Source organism: Salmo salar, chromosome 14, assembly GCF_965601325.2.
Source record: "Salmo salar chromosome 14, fSalSal1, whole genome shotgun sequence".
Taxonomy (NCBI): domain Eukaryota; kingdom Metazoa; phylum Chordata; class Actinopteri; order Salmoniformes; family Salmonidae; genus Salmo; species Salmo salar.
This window is the reverse complement of record NC_138304.1, coordinates 43979609-44005625: the sequence shown is the minus strand read 5'-3', so window position 1 is coordinate 44005625 and position 26017 is coordinate 43979609. Positions and strand designations below refer to the sequence as shown.

Below are 26017 nucleotides of genomic sequence, written 5' to 3'. Positions count from 1 at the left end.
AGAAAGACTAGTCTACACAAGATACATTTAAAACACAACTTCAAATACATATTTCTAAAAAGGCACTTGTTAAAATGTCAATACAGTGTACATAATCTGAGTATTGATTATAAAGTACTTGTTGGTGAACTATTATGATTGTCATAACCACAGTTTTCAGTAACTTCAATGTACATCAACGATCTAGAGGGATGGGTGATCATACAGTATCAATATACATTTCATAATAGCCCAATCAATGAGCGTCTTCTACCAATTTATTGGTCATCATGTTATTGTCCTATTTGCAGAAACAAGATACATTTCACTGTACCTCCCTATTTAAAAACACACCCTCATTCTACAACTCATAACTCCATGGTTCTGTACAGTAGTAAGACCTCCACTTCTGTAATTGTCCAGAATCCTTCTGGTGTGTGTAGATCCATTTCCCCCAGTGTTAGAATGCAGGCTTGCTCATGTATTCCTCCATGGTCTAGAGCGGAGAGACGGAGGGACAGGTGAAACGTGTGATCTCCATATCAACAAGCCTTGTCCTAATGTGATGAATATTCATAGCCATACCTACGTAACATCTAACCATAGAAGTAGAATGATTTTCATTCTAATTGGATGCATGTTACATCCGTGCAGAAGACATAGGAGCGTAGAGCGCCAACACAATGTAGACTACTACGCTACAAACATAATCATCAACCTTTCTGTCCACATTCAAGGCCATCCCAGCTCCAGACCAAAATCACTGTTGTCAATCTCAGCCTATAGCAATGATGATGAAGGGTGGTGAGGAAGATTAAAACAAGCGTGATGATGCAACAACTTCAGATAGCATGCACGTGCATCAGACTAGATCAAAAAAGTTTGTTTTATTCCCCCCAAAGCAAGAAGATGGTGTGAAAGAAGAGAAGGCCATGCAGAGTGTGACTCTGGCTTGGTGCGTCTATAGCGCCACCGAGAGCTGAGGACAAACGGACAATACAGGAAGCAGACAGATACTGCCAACGCTCAGACTTACAGCAACTGAAGAATAAAGGAAATAGAAGGATAATCTCCATCAGTCTCTCTTTCTGAGAGAGAGAGAGAGAGAGAGAGAGAGAGAGAGAGAGAGAGAGAGAGAGAGAGAGAGAGAGAGAGAGAGAGAGAGAGAGAGAGAGAGAATAGGTCCATCAGTCTCTCTTTCTGAGAGAGAGAGAGAGAGAGAGAGAGAGAAGAGACAGAATAGGTCCATCATTATTGGCACCAGTTAATATGGTTCATGAAGGGAAGCCTGTTAGTGGAGATAGACAGGAGAGCTCATCGGGAAGTCAGTTAGCTGCTGCACTGCACATTATCAACCCATGCTGAAACAGTAACACTTTCACCTGGTATTACTAAGGAATTATAGGGTAAAATGCTACTTCAGAGTACCTACTATAAATAATTCATTCAAATTGGTAACTACTTGTTACAAAATGGTATAGCTATGCTTGTGTGTTCAATCCCAAATAAACAATAGGTTAATTATAGCTAATTATTATGTAATTACATATGTAAATACAAGATAAATATCAGACCGTAAGATAAAGCGTTTCCCATGTTGCTTCTAGACACTGATCATTCTCCCCAAAATAGTCTGAGCTAAGAATAGAGGCAGAAATACTGATCCTAGATAAGATCGGATGCAGAAATACTGATCCTAGATAAGATCGGATGCAGAAATACTGATCTTAGATCAGTGCCTACGGGGCAGGTTCTACCCTGAGCGTGGCAGTATTCTCACCTCCTGTAGCATGTCCGAGGCCTCGACGGAGCGGGCCACCACTAGTTTGGACGTCTCCTGTACCTCTCCCCCTAATAGAAACTCATCCAGGATGAAGTAGGCCTTTTCAAAGTTAAAGATAATGTCCAGCTCACACACCTGCATGGGTAAAGGAAGAGGAAATCACCCAACGTTCAAGAGGTACTGTCCAGTCTAGCAGGAATCATTTTACTGTGTGTTAAATAATATCGACTACACAGGCAGTGCAGTTTCAGTCTGAGTTTGGGAAGAAATAGGTTGAAAGGGAAGGAAATATGTGACAGATAGACATAGAGAGAGAGAGATCAACTGAAATAAAGAAAGTGCTGGGTGAAAGAAAATAAAGGTTGCCCCTTACGTACGTTGCCAAAGTACTTGTCCAACAGCTCCACATAGCGATGCAGCATCTCCAAGGCTAGAAGTTCATTCTCCTCAGCATCCAAACCACAGCAGAAATACAGACTGGCATACCTACAGTGAGAGAGTGGTGGGTGGGGGGGGGGGGGTAACAGGGCAATACAGCATTACAGTTAGAGAGGTGGGTGGGGGGGTAACAGGGCAATACAGCATTACAGTTAGAGTGGTGGGTAGGGGGGTAACAGGGCAATACAGCATTACAGTTAGAGAGGTGGGTGGGGGGGGGTAGCAGGGCAATACAGCATTACAGTTAGAGAGTGGTGGGTGGGAGGGGGTAACAGGGCAATACAGCATTACAGTTAGAGAGTGGTGGGTGGGAGGGGGTAACAGGGCAATAGAGTATTACAGTTAGAGAGTGGTGGGTGGGGGGGTAACAGGGCAATAGAGTATTACAGTTAGAGAGTGGTGGGTGGGGGGGTAACAGGGCAATACAGTATTACAGTTAGAGAGTGGTGGGTGGGGGGGTAACAGGGCAATACAGCATTACAGTTAGAGAGTGGTGGGTGGGGGGTAACAGGGCAATACAGCATTACAGTTACAGAGTGGTGGGTGGGGGGGTAACAGGGCAATACAGCATTACAGTTAGAGAGTGGTGGGTGGGGGGGTAGCAGGGCAATACAGTATTACAGTTAGAGAGGTGGGTGGGGGTAACAGGGCAATACAGCATTACAGTTAGAGAGTGGTGGGTGGGGGGGGGTAACAGGGCAATACAGCATTACAGTTAGAGAGTGGTGGGTGGGGGGGTAACAGGGCAATACAGAATTACAGTTAGAGAGTGGTGGGTGGGGGGTAACAGGGCAATACAGCATTACAGTTAGAGAGTGGTGGGTGGGGGGGTAACAGGGCAATACAGAATTACAGTTAGAGAGTGGTGGGTGGGGGGGGTAATAGGGCAATACAGCATTACAGTTAGAGAGTGGTGGGTGGGGGGGTAGCAGGGCAATACAGTATTACAGTTAGAGAGGTGGGTGGGGGTAACAGGGCAATACAGCATTACAGTTAGAGAGTGGTGGGTGGGGGGGGGGGGGTAACAGGGCAATACAGCATTACAGTTAGAGAGTGGTGGGTGGGGGGGTAACAGGGCAATACAGAATTACAGTTAGAGAGTGGTGGGTGGGGGGTAACAGGGCAATACAGCATTACAGTTAGAGAGTGGTGGGTGGGGGGGTAACAGGGCAATACAGAATTACAGTTAGAGAGTGGTGGGTGGGGGGGGTAATAGGGCAATACAGCATTACAGTTAGAGAGTAGTGGGTGGGGGGGAAGCAGGGCAATACAGCATTACAATTAGAGAGTGGTGGGGGGAGGGGGGTAATAGGGCAATACAGCATTAAAATTAGAGAGTGGTGGGTGGGGGGGTAGCAGGGCAATACAGCATTACAGTTAGAGAGTGGTGGGTGGGGGGGTGACAGGGCAATACAGCATTACAGTTAGAGAGTGGTGGGTGGGGGGGTGACAGGGCAATACAGCATTACAGTTAGAGAGTGGTGGGTGGGGGGGTGACAGGGCAATACAGCATTACAGTTAGAGAGAGGTGGGTGGGGGGGTAGCAGGGCAATACAGCATTACAGTTAGAGTGGTGGGTGGGGGGGTAACAGGGCAATACAGCATTACAGTTAGAGAGGTGGGTGGGGGGTAACAGGGCAATACAGCATTACAGTTAGAGTGGTGGGTGGGGGGGGGGTAGCAGGGCAATACAGCATTACAGTTAGAGAGTGGTGGGGGGGGGGGTAACAGAGCAATACAGCCTTACAGTTAGAGAGGTGGGGGGAGGGGGTAACAGGGCAATACAGCATTACAGTTAGAGAGGTGGGTGGGGGGATAGCAGGGAGATACAGCATTACAGTTACAGAGGTGGGGGAGGGGGTAGCAGGGCAATACAGCATTACAGTTAGAGAGTGGTGGGTGGGGGGGGGGGGGGGTAACAGGGCAATACAGCATTACAGTTAGCGAGAGGTGGGTGGGGGGGTAGCAGGGCAATACAGCATTACAGTTAGAGAGTGGTGGGTGGGGGGGTAACAGGGCAATACAGCATTACAGTTAGAGAGGTGGGTGGGGGGGGGTAACAGGGCAATACAGCATTACAGTTAGAGAGTGGTGGGGGGGTAACAGGGCAATACAGCATTACAATTAGAGTGGTGGGTGGGGGGGTAGCAGGGCAATACAGCATTACAATTAGAGTGGTGGGTGGGGGGGTAACAGGGCAATACAGCATTACAGTTAGAGAGGTGGGTGGAGGGGTAGCAGGGCAATACAGCATTACAATTAGAGTGGTGGGTGGGGGGGTAGCAGGGCAATACAGCAATACAGTTAGAGAGTGTGGGTGGGGGGGTAACAGGGCAATACAGCATTACAGTTAGAGAGTGGTGGGTGGGGGGGGGGGGTAACAGGGCAATACAGCATTACATTTTATTTTTTTATTTTTATTTTTTTCACCTTTATTTAACCAGGTAGGCAAGTTGAGAACAAGTTATCATTTACAATTGCGACCTGGCCAAGATAAAGCAAAGCAGTTCGACAACATACAAAAACACAGAGTTACACATGGAGTAAAACAACATACAATCAATGATGCAGTAGAAAAAAAAAAAAATAAGACTATATACAATGTGAGCAAATGATGTGAGATAAGGGAGGTAAAGGCAAAAAAAATGCCATGGTGGCAAAGTAAATAAAGTATAGCAAGAAAAACACTGGAATGGTAGATTTGTAGTTTGAAGAAAGTTCAGAGATAAAAATATAAATAATATGGTGCAAAGGAGCAAAATAAATAAATACAGTAGGGGAAGAGGTAGTAGTTTGGGCTAAATTATAGATGGGCTATGTACAGGTGCAGTGATCTGTGAGCTGCTCTGACAGCTGGTGCTTAAAGCTAGTGAGGGAGATAAGTGTTTCCAGTTTCAGAGATTTTTGTAGTTCGTTCCAGTCATTGGCAGCAGAGAACTGGAAGGAGAGACGACCAAAGGAGGAGTTGGCTTTAGGGGTGACCAGAGAGATATACCTGCTGGAGCGCGTGCTACAGGTGGGTGCTGCTATGGTGACCAGTGAGCGGAGATAAGGGGGGACTTTACCTAGCAGGGTCTTGTAGATGACCTGGAGCCAATGTGTTTGGCGACGATTATGAAGCGAAGGCCAGCCAACGAGAGCGTACAGGTCGCAGTGGTGGGTAGTATATGGGGCTTTGGTGACAAAACGGATGGCACTGTGATAGACTGCATCCAGCTTGTTGAGTAGGGTATTGGAAGCTATTTTGTAAATGACATCGCCGAAGTCGAGGATTGGTAGGATGGTCAGTTTTACGAGGGTATGTTTGGCAGCATGAGTGAAGGATGCTTTGTTGCGAAATAGGAAGCCAATTCGAGATTTCACTTTGGATTGGAGATGATTGATGTGAGTCTGGAAGGAGAGTTTACAGTCTAACCAGACACCTAGGTATTTGTAGTTGTCCACAAATTCTAAGTTAGAACCGTCCAGAGAAGTGATGCTGGACAGGCGGGCAGGTGCAGGCAGCGATCGGTTGAAGAGCATGCATTTAGTTTTACTTGTGTTTAGGAGCAGTTGGAGACCACGGAAGGAGAGTTGAATGGCATTGAAGCTCGTCTGGAGGGTTGTTAACACAGTGTCCAAAGAAGGGCCAGAAGTGTACAGAATGGTGTCGTCTGCGTAGAGGTGGATCAGAGATTCACCAGCAGCAAGAGCGACATCATTTATGTATACAGAGAAAAGAGTTGGCCCAAGAATTGAACCCTGTGGTACCCCCATAGAGACTGCCAGAGGTCCAGACAGTAGGCCCTCCGATTTGACACACTGAACTCTGTCAGAGAAGTAGTTGGTGAACCAGGCGACGCAATCGTTTGAGAAACCAAGGCTACTGAGTCTGCCGATGAGGATGTGGTGATTAACAGAGTCAAAAGCTTTGGCCAGGTCAATGAATACGGCAGCACAGTATTGTTTCTTATCGATGGCGGTTACGATGTCGTTTAGGACCTTGAGCGTGGCTGAGGTGCACCCATGACCAGCTCTGAAACCAGATTGCATAGCGGAGAGGGTGCGGTGGGATGCGAAATGGTCGGTAATCTGTTTGTTGACTTGGCTTTCGAAGACCTTAGAAAGGCAGGGTAGGATGGATATAGGTCTGTAGCAATTTGGGTCAAGAGTGTCACCTCCTTTGAAGAGGGGGATGACAGCAGCTGCTTTCCAATCTATGGGAATCTCAGACGACACGAAAGAGAGGTTGAACAGGCTAGTAATAGGGGTTGCAATAATTTCGGCAGATAATTTTAGAAAGAAAGGGTCCAGATTGTCAAGCCCAGCTGATTTGTAGGGGTCCAGATTTTGCAGCTCTTTCAGAACATCAGCTGAATGGATTTGGGAGAAGGAGAAATGGGGGAGGCTTGGGCGAGTAGCTGTGGGGGGTGCAGTGCTGTTGAATGCAGTAGGGGTAGTTAGGTGGAAAGCATGGCCAGCCGTAGAAAAATGCTTATTGAAATTCTCAATTATAGTGGGCTTATCGGTGGTGACAGAGTTTCCTATCCTCAGTGCAGTGGGCAGTTGGGAGGAGGTGTTCTTATTCTCCATGGACTTTACAATGTCCCAGAACTTTTTAGAGTTGGAGTTGCACGAAGCGAATTTCTGTTTGAAAAAGCTAGCCTTGGTGTTTCTAACTGCCTGTGTGTATTGGTTTCTAACTTCCCTAAAAAGTTGCATATCGCGGGGGCAGTTCGATGCTAATGCAGAACGCCACAGGATATTTTTGTGTTGGTTAAGGGCAGTCAGGTCTGGGGAGAACCAAGGGCTATATCTGTTCCTGGTTCTAAATTTCTTGATTGGGGCATGCTTATTTAAGATGGAGAGGAAGGCATTTAAAAAAAATAACCAGGCATCCTCTACTGACGGGATGAGGTCAATATCCTTCCAGGATACCAGGGCCAGGTCGATTAGAAAGGCTTGCTCGTTGAAATGTTTCAGGGAGCGTTTGACAGTGATGAGTGGAGGTCGTTTGACCGCTGACCCATTACGGGTGCAGGCAATGAGGCAGTGATCGCTGAGATCTTGGTTGAAAACAGCAGAGGTGTATTTAGAGGGCACGTTGGTTAGGATGATATCTATGAGGGTGCCAGTGTTTGCGGATTTGGGGTTGTACCTGGTGGGTTCATTAATAATTTGTGTGAGATTGAGGGCATCAAGCTTGGATTGTAGGATGGCTGGGGTGTTAAGCATGTCCCAGTTTAGGTCACCTAGTAGCACGAGCTCTGAAGATAGATGGGGGGCAATCAGTTCACATATGGTGTCCAGAGCACAACTAGGGGCCGAGGGGGGTCTATAGCAGGCGGCAACGGTGAGAGACTTGTTTTTGGAGAGGTGGATTTTTAAAAGTAGAAGTTCAAATTGTTTGGGTACAGACCTGGATAGCAGGACAGAACTCTGCAGGCTATCTCTGCAGTAGATTGCAACACCGCCCCCTTTGGTCGTTCTATCTTGTCTGAAAACGTTGTAGTTAGGGATGAAGATTTCAGAGTTTTTGGTGGACTTCCTAAGCCAAGATTCAGACACAGCTAGGACATCCGGGTTGGCAGAGTGTGCTAAAGCAGTGAATAAAACAAACTTAGGGAGGAGGCTTCTAATGTTAACATGCATGAAACCAAGGTTATTACGGTTACAGAAGTCATCAAAAGAGAGCGCCTGGGGAGTAGGAGTGGAGCCAGGCACTGCAGGGCCTGGATTCACCTCTACATCCCCAGAGGAGCAGAGAAGAATAAGTATGAGGGTACGGCTAAAAGCTATAAGAATTGGTCGTCTGTGACGTCCAGAATAGAGAGAAAAAGGAGCAGGTTTCTGGGGGCGATAAAATAGCTTCAAGGTATAATGTACAGACAAAGGTATGGTGGGATGTGAGTACAGAGGAGGTAAACCTAGGCATTTAGTGATTATGAGAGAGATATTGTCTCTAGAAACATCATTGAAACCAGAAGATGTCAAAGCATGTGTGGGTGGAGGAACTGAGAGGTTGGATAAGGTATAATGAGCAGGGCTAGAGGCTCTACAGTGAAATAAGCCAATAAACACTAACCAGAACAGCAATGGAGAAGGCATATTGACATTAAGGAGAGGCATGCTTAGCCGAGTGATCAAAGGGTCCAGTGAGATTCAGACAGCTAGCCGGGCCATAGGTAGCAAGCTGGTGGAAGATGGGAGGGAGGTCTGTTTTTAGCCACCTCGTGCGTTTCCGTCTGTGGGTTAGTGGGGTTCCGTGTGGAAGGGGGGACCAGTCCAAGTTGGCAAAATAGTTAGTTATAGTGGCCCAAGAAAAGTGTCCGATAGACCTATTCAGATCGCAGCCGAAAAGACAGCTAACGATTAGCGGGCCGCAGATGGGCGATCAGGTTACGTCGCGACGGAGGGGCCAGTTGGATAACTCCCTCGGGCAGATAACGTCGGTGGTCCAGTCGTGAAGACCCGATGGGGCTCCGCATCGGCAGTAAAACGGGTCAGGATAGGTGAGTTGTAGCCCAGGAGACACTTCAGCTGGCTAGCTCAGGAATAGCCCAGGAGTGGCTGACGGAACTCTTCAGCTGGCTAGCTCCGTAATAATGTGTGTTAATTCCGTGACCGACGTTGCCAATAGTCACTCAGGTAGCAGCTAGTTAGCTGCAAGATCCAGGTGTAAATGTCCAGAGCCTGCGGTAGAAATCGGGGAAAGGAGAGAGAATAGGTCCGGTATGCTCTGGTCTGAGTCGCGCTGTACAAAAACTGGCGATAGCTTTTCGAGCTAACGGATAGCTGAGGACAGCTAACCGTGGCTAGCTGAACTTCAACGTTAGCCAGTGAAAATGGCTAACCTCTTGCTAGCTTCTGTTGTGGAATTCAGATGAGGTAAAATAATACTTTCTTTTTTAAATTGGTGAGGCGGGTTGCAGGAGAGTGCTTTGAGGTTGAGTTTTTAGAATTAAAAAAAAATATATATATAAAAAGATAAGTGAAGAAAAAAATAATAATATGTAAATATATATATATACACGGGACACGACAAGAGGAGGGTAGAGGACGTCTGAACTGCTACGCCATCTTGGGAAAAAAAGATGAGAGTTAGAGAGTGTGGGGGGGTAACAGGGCAATACAGCATTACAGTTAGAGAGTGGTGGGTGGGGGGAGGGGGTAACAGGGCAATACAGCATTACAGTTAGAGAGTGGTGGGTGGGGGGGTAGCAGGGCAATACAGCATTACAGTTAGAGAGTGTGGGTGGGGGGGGGTAACAGGGCAATACAGCATTACAGTTAGAGAGTGGTGGGTGGGGGGGGTAACAGGGCAATACAGCAATACAGTTAGAGAGTGGTGGGTGGGGGGGTAGCAGGGCAATACAGCATTACAGTTAGAGAGTGTGGGTGGAGGGGTAACAGGGCAATACAGCATTACAGTTAGAGAGTGGTGGGTGGGGGGGTAACAGGGCAATATAGCATTACAGTTAGAGAGTGTGGGTGGGGGGGGGGGGTAACAGGGCAATACAGCATTACAGTTAGAGAGTGTGGGGGGTGTAACAGAGCAATACAGCATTACAGTTAGAGAGTGGTGGGTGGGGGTAACAGGGCAATACAGCATTACAGTTAGAGAGTGGTGGGTGGGGGGGGGTAGCAGGGCAATACAGCATTACAGTTAGACAGGTGGGTGGGGGAGGGTAACAGGGCAATACAGCATTACAGTTAGAGAGTGGTGGGTGGGGGGGTAACAGGGCAATATAGCATTACAGTTAGAGAGTGGTGGGTGGGGGGGGGGGTAACAGGGCAATACAGTATTACAGTTAGAGAGTGGTGGGTGGGGGGGGGGTAATAGGGCAATACAGTATTACAGTTAGAGAGTGGTGGGTGGGGGGGTAGCAGGGCTGGGGCAGGGGGGGTTATTTAATATGAAGAAGAGGAAACCACTTTGGACTAAGAATTTGACATGCAATCTGAGATAAATAGTAAGCAAATAGAGTTCTCCTCTTCACTTCCTCCCCTCCTCACCTCTTGTAGACGATTGTCAGGTCTTTCCTCCCCCTCCTCCCCTCCTCATGTAGACGATCTTCAGGTCTTTCCTCCCCCTCCTCCCCTCCTCTCTCCCCCCTCACCTCTTGTAGACGATTTTCAGGTCTCCCCCCCCCCCCCCCTCCTCACCTCTTGTAGACGATTGTCAGGTCTTTCCTCCCCCTCCTCCCCTCCTCATGTAGACGATCTTCAGGTCTTTCCCCCCCCCCACCCCCCCTCCCTCACCTCTTGTAGACGATCTTCAGGTCTTTCCAGTGCAGGAAGTTGCAGGAGCGTGGTTTCCGTGCCAACACCATGGTGGTCATGTCCCTGGTGATCTTCTTCTTCTCTCGCTCGGGGATGGGCGTGAACCACTTCTGGAGACGGAGCTTGCCCTGGCGACTGAAGAGGAGCAGGAAACGCATCTGAAAGGACGAGATGGGTTAGGAGAGGACATGCAGAGAGGAGAGAAATATATAGGGCAGAACGCTGGGTTCCAATATTTATCTTTCAAACCTTCATTCAGGTAGTTAGGTGAAAACCCTGGAATGAGTAGGTGTGTCCATACTGTTGACTGGTACTGTTTACAGTTGAAGTCGGAAGTTTACCTACACCTTAGCCAAATACATTTAAACTCAGTTTTTCACAATTCCTGACATTTAATCCTTGTAAAAATTCCATGTCTTAGGTCAGTTAGGATCACCACTTTATTTTAAGAATGTGAAATGTCAGAATAATAGTAGAGAGAATGATTTATTTCTGCTTTTATTTCTTTCATCACATTCCCAGTGGGTCAGACGTTTACATACACTCAATTAGTATTTGGTAGCATTGCCTTTAAATTGTTTAACTTGGGTCAAATGTGTCGGGTTGCCTTCCACAAGCTTCCCACAATAAGTTGGGTGAATTGTGGCCCATTCCTCCTGACAGAGCTGGTGTAACTGAGTCAGGTTTGTAGGCCTCCTTGCTCGCACACGCTTTTTCAGTTCTGCCAACAGATTTTCTATAAGATTGAGGTCAGGGCTTTGTGGTGGCCACTCCAATACCTCGACTTTGTTGTCCTTAAGCCATTTTGCCACAACTTTGGAAGTATGCTTGGGGTCATTGTCCATTTGGAAGACCCATTTGCGACCAAGCTTTAACTTCCTGACTGATGTCTTGAGATGTTGCTTCAATATATCCACATAATTTTCCTTCCTCATGTTGGCATCTATTTTGTGACGTGCACCAGTCCCTCCTGCAGCAAAGCACCCCCACAACATGATGCTGCCACCCCCGTGCTTCACGGTTGGGATGGTGTTCTTCGGCTTGCAAGCCTACCCCTTTTTCCTTCAAACATAATGGCCAAACAGTTCTATTTTCGTTTCATCGGACCAGAGGACATTTCTCCAAAAAGTACGATCTTTGTCCCCATGTGCAGTTGCAAACTGTAGTCTGGCTTTTTTATGGCGGTTTTGGAGCAGTGGCTTCTTCCTTGCTGAGAGGCCTTTCAGGTTATGTCGATATAGGACTCGTTTTACTGTGGATATAGATACTTTTGTACCCGTTTCCTCCAGCATCTTCACAAGGTCCTTTGCTGTTGTTCTGGGATTGATTTGCACTTTTCGCACCAAAGTACGCTCATCTCTAGGAGACAGAACGCATCTCCTTCCTGAGCGGTATGACGGCTACGTGGTCCCATGGTGTTTATACTTGCGTACTATTGTTTGTGCAGATGAACGTGGTACCTTCAGGCGTTTGGAAATTGCTCCCAAGGATGAACCAGACTTGGGGTTTTTTCTGATGTCTTGGCTGATTTCTTTTGATTTTCCCATGATGTCAAGCAAAGAGGCACTGAGTTTGAAGGTAGGCCTTGAAATACATCCACAGGTACACCTCCAATTGACTCAAATGATGTCAATTAGCCTATCAGAAGCTTCTAAAGCCATGAGATCATTTTCTGGAATTTACCAATCTGTTTAAAGGCACAGTAGACTTAGTGTATGTAAACTTCTGACCCACTGGAATTGTGATACAGTGAATTATAAGTGAAATAATCTGTCTGTAAACAATTGTTGAAAAAATGACTTGTGGCATGCACAAAGTAGATGTCCTAACCGACTTGCCAAAACTATAGTTTGTTAACAAGAAATTTGTGGAGTGGTTGAAAAACGAGTTTTAATGACTGCAACCTAAGTGTATGTAAACTTCCGACTTCAACTGTATAGTACTGTATATAGTACCAGCTTGGACACACCTACTCATTCAAAGGTTTTTCTTTATTTTGATTCTGATTACAGTGACAGTTTTTTTGTAATCCAATTACATGTAAACTGATGAGATGTAATCATTACTCCCCTGTACCCAACCTCTTTCATTTAGTAATACTGTTTTGCTTCCAAGAGAATTCAAGAGACGTGTTAGTGCTGTTTAGAGAGCGTGTTTCCTTGCTTTGTTCAGCTGGATGTCCAATTTGATATTCATTAGAACTAGGCCAATGGGGTCAAGGGATCTCTGCTTTCATCTTCCTGCTATTGTTGACTTCAGAGGACCACAGCTGACTGGAATATCTGGACAAGCTTTCTCTGAGGATATGTGTTTTTGTCAACTGTTAAACTGAGCCGGCGATGCCAGCAAAGCCATTCTTTGGCCAGCAAAGCCATACAGAATACACAATATAGAAATGAATTAACTTAATATAAATGTGTTTTTTTCTTAACCTTGCACTGCTGATGTGTATTGTTGTTAATGAATGGCAGCAAAGCCATTGATATTTCAGGGACTTGAGGCATCGTTGGTCTGACAGTGGGACAGAGAGTAGGATACATAAATAACATAGGATTAGAAGTTCTGCAATTAAAACCTTATACCTTTCTAAATTTAGAGAGACATACAGTGCATTCAGAAAGTATTTACACCCCTTGATTTTTTTCCCACATCTTGTTGTGTTACAGCCTGAAATTAAAACGGATCAAATGTAGATTTTGTGTCACTGGCCTTCACACAATACCCCATAATGTCAAAGCGGAATTATGTGTTTAGAAACTTTTTTTAAATGTATTAAACATGTAAATCTGAAATGTCTTGAAATGAATCAATAAGAATTTAACCCATTTGTTATGGCAAGCCTAAATATGGTGAACAAGTCACATGGACTCTAGAATACATGATTGTTGAATGACTACCTCATCTCTGTACCCATTTATCTGTAAGGGCCCTCAGTTGAGCAGTGAATTTCAAACACAGATTCAACCACAAAGACCAGGGAGGTTTTCCAATTTTATTTGACCTTTATTTAACTAGGCAAGTCAGTTAAGAACAAATTGTTATTTTTCAATGACGGCCTAGGAACAGTGTTCAGGGGCAGAATGACAGATTTGTACCTTGTCAGCTCGGGGATTCGAACTTGCAACCTTTCAGTTACTAGTCCAACGCTCTAACCACTAGGCTACGCTGCTGCCCCAAAGCCTCACAAAGATGGGCACCTATTGGTAGATGGGTAAAAATAAATCAAACATTGAATATGGCTTTGTGCATGGTGAAGTTATTAATTACACTTTGGATGGTGAATCAATACACCCAGTCACTACAAAGATAAAATCTAATTTTATTTGCACCACATCAATGTGGAGCTATATACAGGGAGTACCAGTACCAGATCAATGTGGAGCTATATACAGGGAGTACCAGTACCAGATCAATGTGGAGCTTATATACAGGGAGTACCAGTACTAGATCAATGTGGAGCTATATACAGGGAGTACCAGTACCAGATCAATGTGGAGCTTATATACAGGGAGTACCAGTACTAGATCAATGTGGAGCTATATACAGGGAGTACCAGTACCAGATCAATGTGGAGCTATATACAGGGAGTACAAGATCAATGTGGAGCTATATACAGGGAGTACCAGATCAATGTGGAGCTATATTCAGGGAGTACCAGATCAATGTGGAGCTATATACAGGGAGTACCAGATCAATGTGGAGCTATATACAGGGAGTACCAGTACCAGATCAATGTGGAGCTATATACAGGGAGTACCAGTACCAGATCAATGTGGAGCTATATACAGGGAGTACCAGATCAATGTGGAGCTATATAAAGGGGAGTACCAGTTCAATGTGGAGCTATATACAGGGAGCACCAGTTCAATGTGGAGCTATATACAGGGAGCACCAGATCAATGTGGAGCTATATACAGGGAGTACCAGTACCAGATCAATGTGGTGCTATATACAGGGAGTACCAGATCAATGTGGAGCTATATACAGGGAGTACCAGTACCAGATTAATGTGGAGCTATATACAGGGAGTACCAGTACCAGATCAATGTGGAGCTACATACAGGGGGTACCAGATCAATGTGGAGCTACATACAGGGAGTACCAGATCACTGTGGAGCTATATACAGGGAGTACCAGTACCAGATCAATGTGGAGCTATATACAGGGAGTACCAGATCAATGTGGAGCTATATACAGGGAGTACCAGTACCAGAGCAATGTGGAGCTATATACAGGGAGTACCAGTACCAGATCAATGTGGAGCTATATACAGGAAGTACCAGATCAATGTGGAGCTATATACAGGGAGTACCACTACCAGATATATGTGGAGCTATATACAGGGAGTACCAGTACCAGATCAATGTGGAGCTATATACAGGGAGTACCAGATCAATGTGGAGCTATATTCAAGGAGTACCAGTACCAGATCAATGTGGAGCTATATACAGGGAGTACCAGTACCAGATCAATGTGGAGCTATATACAGGGAGTACCAGTACCAGATCAATGTGGAGCTATATGCAGGGAGTACCAGATCAATGTGGAGCTATATACAGGGAGTACCAAATCAATGTGGAGCTATATACAGGAAGTACCAGTACCAGATCAATGTGGAGCTATATACAGGGAGTACCAGATCAATGTGGAGCTATATACAGGGAGTACCAGTACCAGATCAATGTGGAGCTATATACAGGGAGTACCAGTACCAGATCAATGTGGAGCTATATACAGGGAGTACCAGATCAATGTGGAGCTATATACAGGGAGTACCAGATCAATGTGGAGCTATATACAGGGAGTACCAGATCAATGTGGAGCTATATACAGGGAGTACCAGATCAATGTGGAGCTATATACAGGGAGTACCAGATCAATGTGGAGCTATATACAGGGAGTACCAGATCAATGTGGAGCTATATACAGGGAGCACCAGATCAATGTGGAGCTATATACAGGGAGCACCAGATCAATGTGGAGCTATATACAGGGAGTACCAGTACCAGATCAATGTGGTGCTATATACAGGGAGTACCAGATCAATGTGGAGCTACATACAGGGAGTACCAGATCACTGTGGAGCTATATACAGGGAGTACCAGTACCAGATCAATGTGGAGCTATATACAGGGAGTACCAGATCAATGTGGAGCTATATACAGGGAGTACCAGATCAATGTGGAGCTATATACAGGGAGTACCAGTACCAGATCAATGTGGAGCTATATACAGGGAGTACCAGTACCAGATCAATGTGGAGCTATATACAGGAAGTACCAGATCAATGTGGAGCTATATACAGGGAGTACCACTACCAGATCAATGTGGAGCTATATACAGGGAGTACCAGTACCAGATCAATGTGGAGCTATATACAGGGAGTACCAGATCAATGTGGAGCTATATTCAGGGAGTACCAGTACCAGATCAATGTGGAGCTATATACAGGGAGTACCAGTACCAGATCAATGTGGAGCTATATACAGGGAGTACCAGTACCAGATCAATGTGGAGCTATATGCAGGGAGTACCAGATCAATGTGGAGCTATATACAGGGAGTACCAGATCAATGTGGAGCTATATACAGGAAGTACCAGTACCAGATCAATGTGGAGCTATATACAGGGAGTACCAGATCAATGTGGAGCTATATACAGGGAGTACCAGTACCAGATCAATGTGGAGCTATATACAGGGAGTACCAGTACCAGATCAATGTGGAGCTATATACAGGGAGTACCAGATCAATGTGGAGCTATATACAGGGAGTACCAGATCAATGTGGAGCTATATACAGGGAGTACCAGATCAATGTGGAGCTATATACAGGGAGTACCAGATCAATGTGGAGCTATATACAGGGAGTACCAGATCAATGTGGAGCTATATACAGGGAGTACCAGATCAATGTGGAGCTATATACAGGGAGTACCAGATCAATGTGGAGCTATATACAGGGAGCACCAGATCAATGTGGAGCTATATACAGGGAGCACCAGATCAATGTGGAGCTATATACAGGGAGTACCAGTACCAGATCAATGTGGTGCTATATACAGGGAGGACCAGATCAATGTGGAGCTATATACAGGGAGTACCAGTACCAGATTAATGTGGAGCTATATACAGGGAGTACCAGTACCAGATCAATGTGGAGCTACATACAGGGGGTACCAGATCAATGTGGAGCTACATACAGGGAGTACCAGATCACTGTGGAGCTATATACAGGGAGTACCAGTACCAGATCAATGTGGAGCTATATACAGGGAGTACCAGATCAATGTGGAGCTATATACAGGGAGTACCAGATCAATGTGGAGCTATATACAGGGAGTACCAGTACCAGATCAATGTGGAGCTATATACAGGGAGTACCAGTACCAGATCAATGTGGAGCTATATACAGGGAGTACCAGATCAATGTGGAGCTATATTCAGGGAGTACCAGATCAATGTGGAGCTATATACAGGGAGTACCAGATCAATGTGGAGCTATATACAGGGAGCACCAGATCAATGTGGAGCTATATACAGGGAGCACCAGTACCAGATCAATGTGGTGCTATATACAGGGAGTACCAGATCAATGTGGAGCTATATACAGGGAGTACCAGATCACTGTGTAGCTATATACAGGGAGTACCAGTACCAGATCAATGTGGAGCTATATACAGGGAGTACCAGTACCAGATCAATGTGGAGCTATATACAGGGAGTACCAGATCAATGTGGAGCTATATTCAGGGAGTACCAGTACCAGATCAATGTGGAGCTATATACAGGGAGTACCAGTACCAGATCAATGTGGAGCTACATACAGGGGGTACCAGATCAATGTGGAGCTACATACAGGGAGTACCAGATCACTGTGGAGCTATATACAGGGAGTACCAGTACCAGATCAATGTGGAGCTATATACAGGGAGTACCAGATCAATGTGGAGCTATATACAGGGAGTACCAGTACCAGAGCAATGTGGAGCTATATACAGGGAGTACCAGTACCAGATCAATGTGGAGCTATATACAGGAAGTACCAGATCAATGTGGAGCTATATACAGGGAGTACCACTACCAGATCAATGTGGAGCTATATACAGGGAGTACCAGTACCAGATCAATGTGGAGCTATATACAGGGAGTACCAGTACCAGATCAATGTGGAGCTATATTCAGGGAGTACCAGTACCAGATCATTGTGGAGCTATATTCAGGGAGTACCAGTACCAGATCAATGTGGAGCTTATATACAGGGAGTACCAGTACTAGATCAATGTGGAGCTATATACAGGGAGTACCAGTACTAGATCAATGTGGAGCTATATACAGGGAGTACCAGTACCAGATCAATGTGGAGCTATATACAGGGAGTACCAGTACCAGATCAATGTGGAGCTATATACAGGGAGTACCAGATCAATGTGGAGCTATATACAGGGAGTACCAGATCAATGTGGAGCTATATACAGGGAGTACCAGTACCAGATCAATGTGGAGCTATATACAGGGAGTACCAGTACCAGATCAATGTGGAGCTATATACAGGGAGTACCAGATCAATGTGGAGCTATATTCAGGGAGTACCAGATCAATGTGGAGCTATATACAGGGAGTACCAGATCAATGTGGAGCTATATACAGGGAGCACCAGATCAATGTGGAGCTATATACAGGGAGTACCAGTACCAGATCAATGTGGTGCTATATACAGGGAGTACCAGATCAATGTGGAGCTATATACAGGGAGTACCAGATCACTGTGGAGCTATATACAGGGAGTACCAGTACCAGATCAATGTGGAGCTATATACAGGGAGTACCAGTACCAGATCAATGTGGAGCTATATACAGGGAGTACCAGATCAATGTGGAGCTATATTCAGGGAGTACCAGTACCAGATCAATGTGGAGCTATATACAGGGAGTACCAGTACCAGATCAATGTGGAGCTACATACAGGGGGTACCAGATCAATGTGGAGCTACATACAGGGAGTACCAGATCCATGTGGAGCTATATACAGGGAGTACCAGTACCAGATCAATGTGGAGCTATATACAGGGAGTACCAGATCAATGTGGAGCTATATACAGGGAGTACCAGTACCAGAGCAATGTGGAGCTATATACAGGGAGTACCAGTACCAGATCAATGTGGAGCTATATACAGGAAGTACCAGATCAATGTGGAGCTATATACAGGGAGTACCACTACCAGATCTATGTGGAGCTATATACAGGGAGTACCAGTACCAGATCAATGTGGAGCTATATACAGGGAGTACCAGTACCAGATCGATGTGGAGCTATATTCAGGGAGTACCAGTACCAGATCAATGTGGAGCTATATTCAGGGAGTACCAGTACCAGATCAATGTGGAGCTTATATACAGAGAGTACCAGTACTAGATCAATGTGGAGCTATATACAGGGAGTACCAGTACTAGATCAATGTGGAGCTATATACAGGGAGTACCAGTACCAGATCAATGTGGAGCTATATACAGGGAGTACCAGTACCAGATCAATGTGGAGCTATATACAGGGAGTACCAGATCAATGTGGAGCTATATTCAGGGAGTACCAGTACCAGATCAATGTGGAGCTATATACAGGGAGTACCAGTACCAGATCAATGTGGAGCTATATACAGGGAGTACCAGTACCAGATCAATGTGGAGCTATATGCAGGGAGTACCAGATCAATGTGGAGCTATATACAGGAAGTACCAGATCAATGTGGAGCTATATACAGGAAGTACCAGTACCAGATCAATGTGGAGCTATATACAGGGAGTACCAGTACCAGATCAATGTGGAGCTACATACAGGGGGTACCAGATCAATGTGGAGCTACATACAGGGAGTACCAGATCACTGTGGAGCTATATACAGGGAGTACCAGTACCAGATCAATGTGGAGCTATATACAGGGAGTACCAGTACCAGATCAATGTGGAGCAATATGCAGGGAGTACCAGATCAATGTGGAGCTATATACAGGGAGTACCAGATCAATGTGGAGCTATATACAGGAAGTACCAGTACCAGATCAATGTGGAGCTATATACAGGGAGTACCAGATCAATGTGGAGCTATATACAGGGAGTACCAGTACCAGATCAATGTGGAGCTATATACAGGGAGTACCAGTACCAGATCAATGTGGAGCTATATACAGGGAGTACCAGTACCAGATCAATGTGGAGCTATATACAGGGAGTACCAGATCAATGTGGAGCTATATACAGGGAGTACCAGATCAATGTGGAGCTATATACAGGGAGTACCAGATCAATGTGGAGCTATATACAGGGAGTACCAGATCAATGTGGAGCTATATACAGGGAGTACCAGATCAATGTGGAGCTATATACAGGGAGTACCAGATCAATGTGGAGCTATATACAGGGAGCACCAGATCAATGTGGAGCTATATACAGGGAGTACCAGTACCAGATCAATGTGGTGCTATATACAGGGAGTACCAGATCAATGTGGAGCTATATACAGGGAGTACCAGTACCAGATTAATGTGGAGCTATATACAGGGAGTACCAGTACCAGATCAATGTGGAGCTACATACAGGGGGTACCAGATCAATGTGGAGCTACATACAGGGAGTACCAGATCACTGTGGAGCTATATACAGGGAGTACCAGTACCAGATCAATGTGGAGCTATATACAGGGAGTACCAGATCAATGTGGAGCTATATACAGGGAGTACCAGATCAATGTGGAGCTATATACAGGGAGTACCAGTACCAGATCAATGTGGAGCTATATACAGGGAGTACCAGTACCAGATCAATGTGGAGCTATATACAGGGAGTACCAGATCAATGTGGAGCTATATTCAGGGAGTACCAGATCAATGTGGAGCTATATACAGGGAGTACCAGATCAATGTGGAGCTATATACAGGGAGCACCAGATCAATGTGGAGCTATATACAGGGAGCACCAGTACCAGATCAATGTGGTGCTATATACAGGGAGTACCAGATCAATGTGGAGCTATATACAGGGAGTACCAGATCACTGTGGAGCTATATACAGGGAGTACCAGTACCAGATCAATGTGGAGCTATATACAGGGAGTACCAGTACCAGATCAATGTGGAGCTATATACAGGGAGTACCAGATCAATGTGGAACTATATTCAGGGAGTACCAGTACCAGATCAATGTGGAGCTATATACAGGGAGTACCAGTACCAGATCAATGTGGAGCTACATACAGGGGGTACCAGATCAATGTGGAGCTACATACAGGGAGTACCAGATCACTGTGGAGCTATATACAGGGAGTACCAGTACCAGATCAATGTGGAGCTATATACAGGGAGTACCAGATCAATGTGGAGCTATATACAGGGAGTACCAGTACCAGAGCAATGTGGAGCTATATACAGGGAGTACCAGTACCAGATCAATGTGGAGCTATATACAGGAAGTACCAGATCAATGTGGAGCTATATACAGGGAGTACCACTACCAGATCAATGTGGAGCTATATACAGGGAGTACCAGTACCAGATCAATGTGGAGCTATATACAGGGACTACCAGTACCAGATCAATGTGGAGCTATATTCAGGGAGTACCAGTACCAGATCAATGTGGAGCTATATTCAGGGAGTACCAGTACCAGATCAATGTGGAGCTTATATACAGGGAGTACCAGTACTAGATCAATGTGGAGCTATATACAGGGAGTACCAGTACTAGATCAATGTGGAGCTATATACAGGGAGTACCAGTACCAGATCAATGTGGAGCTATATACAGGGAGTACCAGTACCAGATCAATGTGGAGCTATATACAGGGAGTACCAGATCAATGTGGAGCTATATACAGGGAGTACCAGATCAATGTGGAGCTATATACAGGGAGTACCAGATCAATGTGGAGCTATATACAGGGAGTACCAGTACCAGATCAATGTGGAGCTATATACAGGGAGTACCAGTACCAGATCAATGTGGAGCTATATACAGGGAGTACCAGATCAATGTGGAGCTATATTCAGGGAGTACCAGATCAATGTGGAGCTATATACAGGGAGTACCAGATCAATGTGGAGCTATATACAGGGAGTACCAGTACCAGATCAATGTGGAGCTATATACAGGGAGTACCAGATCAATGTGGAGCTATATTCAGGGAGTACCAGTACCAGATCAATGTGGAGCTATATACAGGGAGTACCAGTACCAGATCAATGTGGAGCTACATACAGGGGGTACCAGATCAATGTGGAGCTACATACAGGGAGTACCAGATCACTGTGGAGCTATATACAGGGAGTACCAGTACCAGATCAATGTGGAGCTATATACAGGGAGTACCAGATCAATGTGGAGCTATATACAGGGAGTACCAGTACCAGAGCAATGTGGAGCTATATACAGGGAGTACCAGTACCAGATCAATGTGGAGCTATATACAGGAAGTACCAGATCAATGTGGAGCTATATACAGGGAGTACCACTACCAGATCAATGTGGAGCTATATACAGGGAGTACCAGTACCAGATCAATGTGGAGCTATATACAGGGAGTACCAGTACCAGATCGATGTGGAGCTATATTCAGGGAGTACCAGTACCAGATCAATGTGGAGCTATATTCAGGGAGTACCAGTACCAGATCAATGTGGAGCTTATATACAGGGAGTACCAGTACTAGATCAATGTGGAGCTATATACAGGGAGTACCAGTACTAGATCAATGTGGAGCTATATACAGGGAGTACCATTACCAGATCAATGTGGAGCTATATACAGGGAGTACCAGTACCAGATCAATGTGGAGCTATATACAGGGAGTACCAGATCAATGTGGAGCTATATTCAGGGAGTACCAGTACCAGATCAATGTGGAGCTATATACAGGGAGTACCAGTACCAGATCAATGTGGAGCTATATACAGGGAGTACCAGTACCAGATCAATGTGGAGCTATATGCAGGGAGTACCAGATCAATGTGGAGCTATATACAGGAAGTACCAGATCAATGTGGAGCTATATACAGGAAGTACCAGTACCAGATCAATGTGGAGCTATATACAGGGAGTACCAGATCAATGTGGAGCTATATACAGGAAGTACCAGTACCAGATCAATGTGGAGCTATATACAGGGAGTACCAGTACCAGATCAATGTGGAGCTATATACAGGGAGTACCAGTACCAGATCAATGTGGAGCTATATACAGGGAGTACCAGATCAATGTGGAGCTATATACAGGGAGTACCAGATCAATGTGGAGCTATATACAGGGAGCACCAGATCAATGTGGAGCTATATACAGGGAGTACCAGTACCAGATCAATGTTGTGCTATATACAGGGAGTACCAGATCAATGTGGAGCTATATACAGGGAGTACCAGTACCAGATTAATGTGGAGCTATATACAGGGAGTACCAGTACCAGATCAATGTGGAGCTACATACAGGGGGTACCAGATCAATGTGGAGCTACATACAGGGAGTACCAGATCACTGTGGAGCTATATACAGGGAGTACCAGTACCAGATCAATGTGGAGCTATATACAGGGAGTACCAGTACCAGAGCAATGTGGAGCTATATACAGGGAGTACCAGTACCAGATCAATGTGGAGCTATATACAGGAAGTACCAGATCAATGTGGAGCTATATACAGGGAGTACCAGTACCAGATCAATGTGGAGCTATATACAGGGAGTACCAGTACCAGATCAATGTGGAGCTATATACAGGGAGTACCAGTACCAGATCAATGTGGAGCTATATACAGGGAGTACCAGTACCAGAGCAATGTGGAGCTATATACAGGGAGTACCAGTACCAGAGCAATGTGGAGCTATATACAGGGAGTACCAGATCAATGTGGAGCTATATACAGGGAGTACCAGTACCAGATCAATGTGGAGCTATATACAGGGAGTACCAGTACCAGATCAATGTGGAGCTATATACAGGGAGTACCAGTACCAGATCAATGTGGAGCTATATACAGGGAGTACCAGTACCAGATCAATGTGGAGCTATATACAGGGAGCACCAGTACCAGATCAATGTGGAGCTATATACAGGGAGCACCAGTACCAGATCAATGTGGAGCTATATACAGGAAGTACCAGTACCAGATCAATGTGGAGCTATATACAGGGAGTACCAGATCAATGTGGAGCTATATACAGGGAGTACCAGATCAATGTGGAGCTATATACAGGGAGTACCAGATCAATGTGGAGCTATATACAGGGAGTACCAGATCAATGTGGAGCTATATACAGGGAGCACAAGATCAATGTGGAGTTATTTACAGGGAGTACCAGTACCAGATCAATGTGGAGCTATATACAGGGAGTACCAGTACCAGATCAATGTGGAGCTATATACAGGGAGTACCAGTACCAGATGAATGTGGAGCTATATACAGGGAGTACCAGTACCAGATCAATGTGGAGCTATATACAGGGAGTACCAGTACCAGATCAATGTGGAACTATATACAGGGAGTACCAGTACCAGATCAATGTGGAGATATATACAGGGAGTACCAGTCCAAGATCAATGTGGAACTATATACAGGGAGCACCAGTACCAGATCATTGTGCAGTTGCCGGAGAGGAAGGAAACCACTCAGGGATTTCACCATGAGGCCAATGGTGACGTTAAAACAGTTGCAGAGGTGCCACCTTTGGTCACTTAATGTTTACATATCTGCCAATCCTCATCTCATGTATATATTGTTTCCTATACTATTCTACGGTATCTCATTCACTTAATAATGCATACATATCTTCCATTACTCATCTCATATGTATACACTGTATTCTATACTATTCTACTGTATCTTAGTCCATTCCGCTCTGACATCGCTCATCCATATGTATATAGTCTTAATTTATTCCTACTTAGATTTGTGTGTATTGGGTATATGTTGTGTGGTTTGTTAGATATTACTTGTTAGATATTACTGCTCTGTCGGAGCTAGAAACACAAGCACTTCACTACACCCGCAATAACATCTGCTAACCACGTGTATGTGACCAATACAATGTGATTTGGATTAAGGGCTGTGATAGGATAAAACTGAGGATGGATCAACAACATTGTAGTTACTCCACAATACTAACCTAAATGACAGAGTGAAAAGAAGGAAGCCTGTACAGAATACACATATTCCACAACATGCTTCCTGTTTACAATAAGGAACTAAAAAAGTTAAACTGCTAAAAAAAATTGCAAAGAAATGAACTTTATGCCCTGAATACAAAGCGTTATGTTATCCAACACAACACACCACTGAGTACCACTTCATATTTCAAGCATGGTGGTGGCTGCATCATGCTTGTCAGCGGCAAGGACAAGGGAGTTTTTTGGTTTGTTGATAAAAATAAAACAGAATAAAGCGCATGCAAAATCCTAGCAGAAAACCTAGTTCAGTCTGCTTTCCACCTGACACTAGGAGACACATTCATCATTCAGCAGGACAAAAACCTACAACACAAGGACAAATATACACTGGAGTTGCTTACCGAAATAACATCGGCCTAGTTACAGTTATGACTTAATCGGCTTGAAAATCTATGGCAAGACTTGAAAATGGCTGTCTAGCATTGATCAACAACCAAAGTGAAGAATATTATACAATCCAGGTGTGCAAAGCTCTTAGAGACTTACCCAGAAAGACTCCCAGCTGTAATCACTGACAAAGGTGATTCTAACATTTATTAACACAGGGGTGTGTTACTTATGTAAATTGAATATTTCTGTACTTAATTATCAATACATTTATTAAAATGTCTAAAAACATGTTTTCACTTTGTCATTATGGGGTATTGTGTGTAGATGGGTGAGAAAAAATAGATTTAATCCATTTTGAATTCAGGCTGTAACACAACAAATGTGGAATAAGTCAAGGGGTATGAATACTTTATGAAAACACTACTTACAGTTATTGAAAGGGCAAGGCAGTCCCAAATAGGCTATGACGCCTAAGCTGTATAAACATATCCCAGGTTGCAACTGTCACCGGGGCTGTGCAGAGTCACCTGCCAAGCGACAAGTGACGGAATATGTTCCACAGGATGGAAATACCCCTTACTTCCGACTGTCCCTTCCGCAGAAATACTGTAGCATACCCATTCAAAGCCCATCAAACATTTAGAATAAACGATGTATTTATATGAATATATTTATAGTGTATAGAGGGGGCAAACGATAAATGACAAATATACAGTTGAAACTGACTCAGAAATCCTAAACATACACCTGGCAGCTAATTTACAGGTACAGTCTAGTGACTGTCAGAATAGTCTGACTCAATACTAAATTAGAACAGCGGGTTATGCATCGGGAAAAAAACGAAAACCAACACTAACTCACCACTTTGAGGATTTTTTGGGGATCGTTTTTAGTAAATAAAAGTTAGTGAAATAGTTTCACCTCGCACAGCGTGTCTGACAACTGAAAGAGCGCATATCTGTGGTTGTTCCTCCAGAATGCTCGCTGACCTCCGAGCTGAACGGGTAAACTCCTCCCTGCT

The 26017-nt window shown here is 44.9% G+C and overlaps 1 protein-coding gene across 3 annotated transcripts; it reads right to left on the bottom strand.

The window, feature by feature from the left end:
- Positions 1-146: 146 nt before the first annotated feature.
- LOC106569635 (AP-1 complex subunit sigma-3) lies at positions 147-26017 on the bottom strand. 3 transcript variants are annotated; one of them, XM_045694395.2, is made up of 6 exons: positions 25858-26006; positions 25425-25602; positions 10442-10620; positions 2140-2248; positions 1760-1897; positions 147-475 (listed from the first exon to the last, which is right to left on the bottom strand). In XM_045694395.2, the coding sequence occupies exons 3-6, from the start codon at positions 10618-10620 to the stop codon at positions 440-442; spliced, it is 462 nt and encodes a 153-aa protein (XP_045550351.1). In that variant the 5' UTR covers positions 25425-25602; positions 25858-26006; the 3' UTR covers positions 147-439. The 3 variants fall into 3 exon arrangements, with proteins under 3 accessions (XP_045550351.1, XP_045550349.1, XP_045550350.1); XM_045694393.2 differs by having other exon boundaries at positions 25425-25523; positions 25858-25992; XM_045694394.2 differs by lacking the exon at positions 25425-25602 and having other exon boundaries at positions 25858-26017.

Excerpts from the sequence above, each read along its gene's own strand:
- LOC106569635 (XM_045694394.2), bottom strand. The coding sequence starts at position 10,620 with ATGCGTTTCCTGCTCCTCTTCAGTCGCCAGGGCAAGCTCCGTCTCCAG. Across the intron at positions 2,249-10,441 it reads CTGAAGATCGTCTACAAGAG|GTATGCCAGTCTGTATTTCT; the intron begins GTGAGGGAGGGG and ends CTCTCACTGTAG. Across the intron at positions 476-1,759 it reads CCTCGGACATGCTACAGGAG|ACCATGGAGGAATACATGAG; the intron begins GTGAGAATACTG and ends TCTCCGCTCTAG.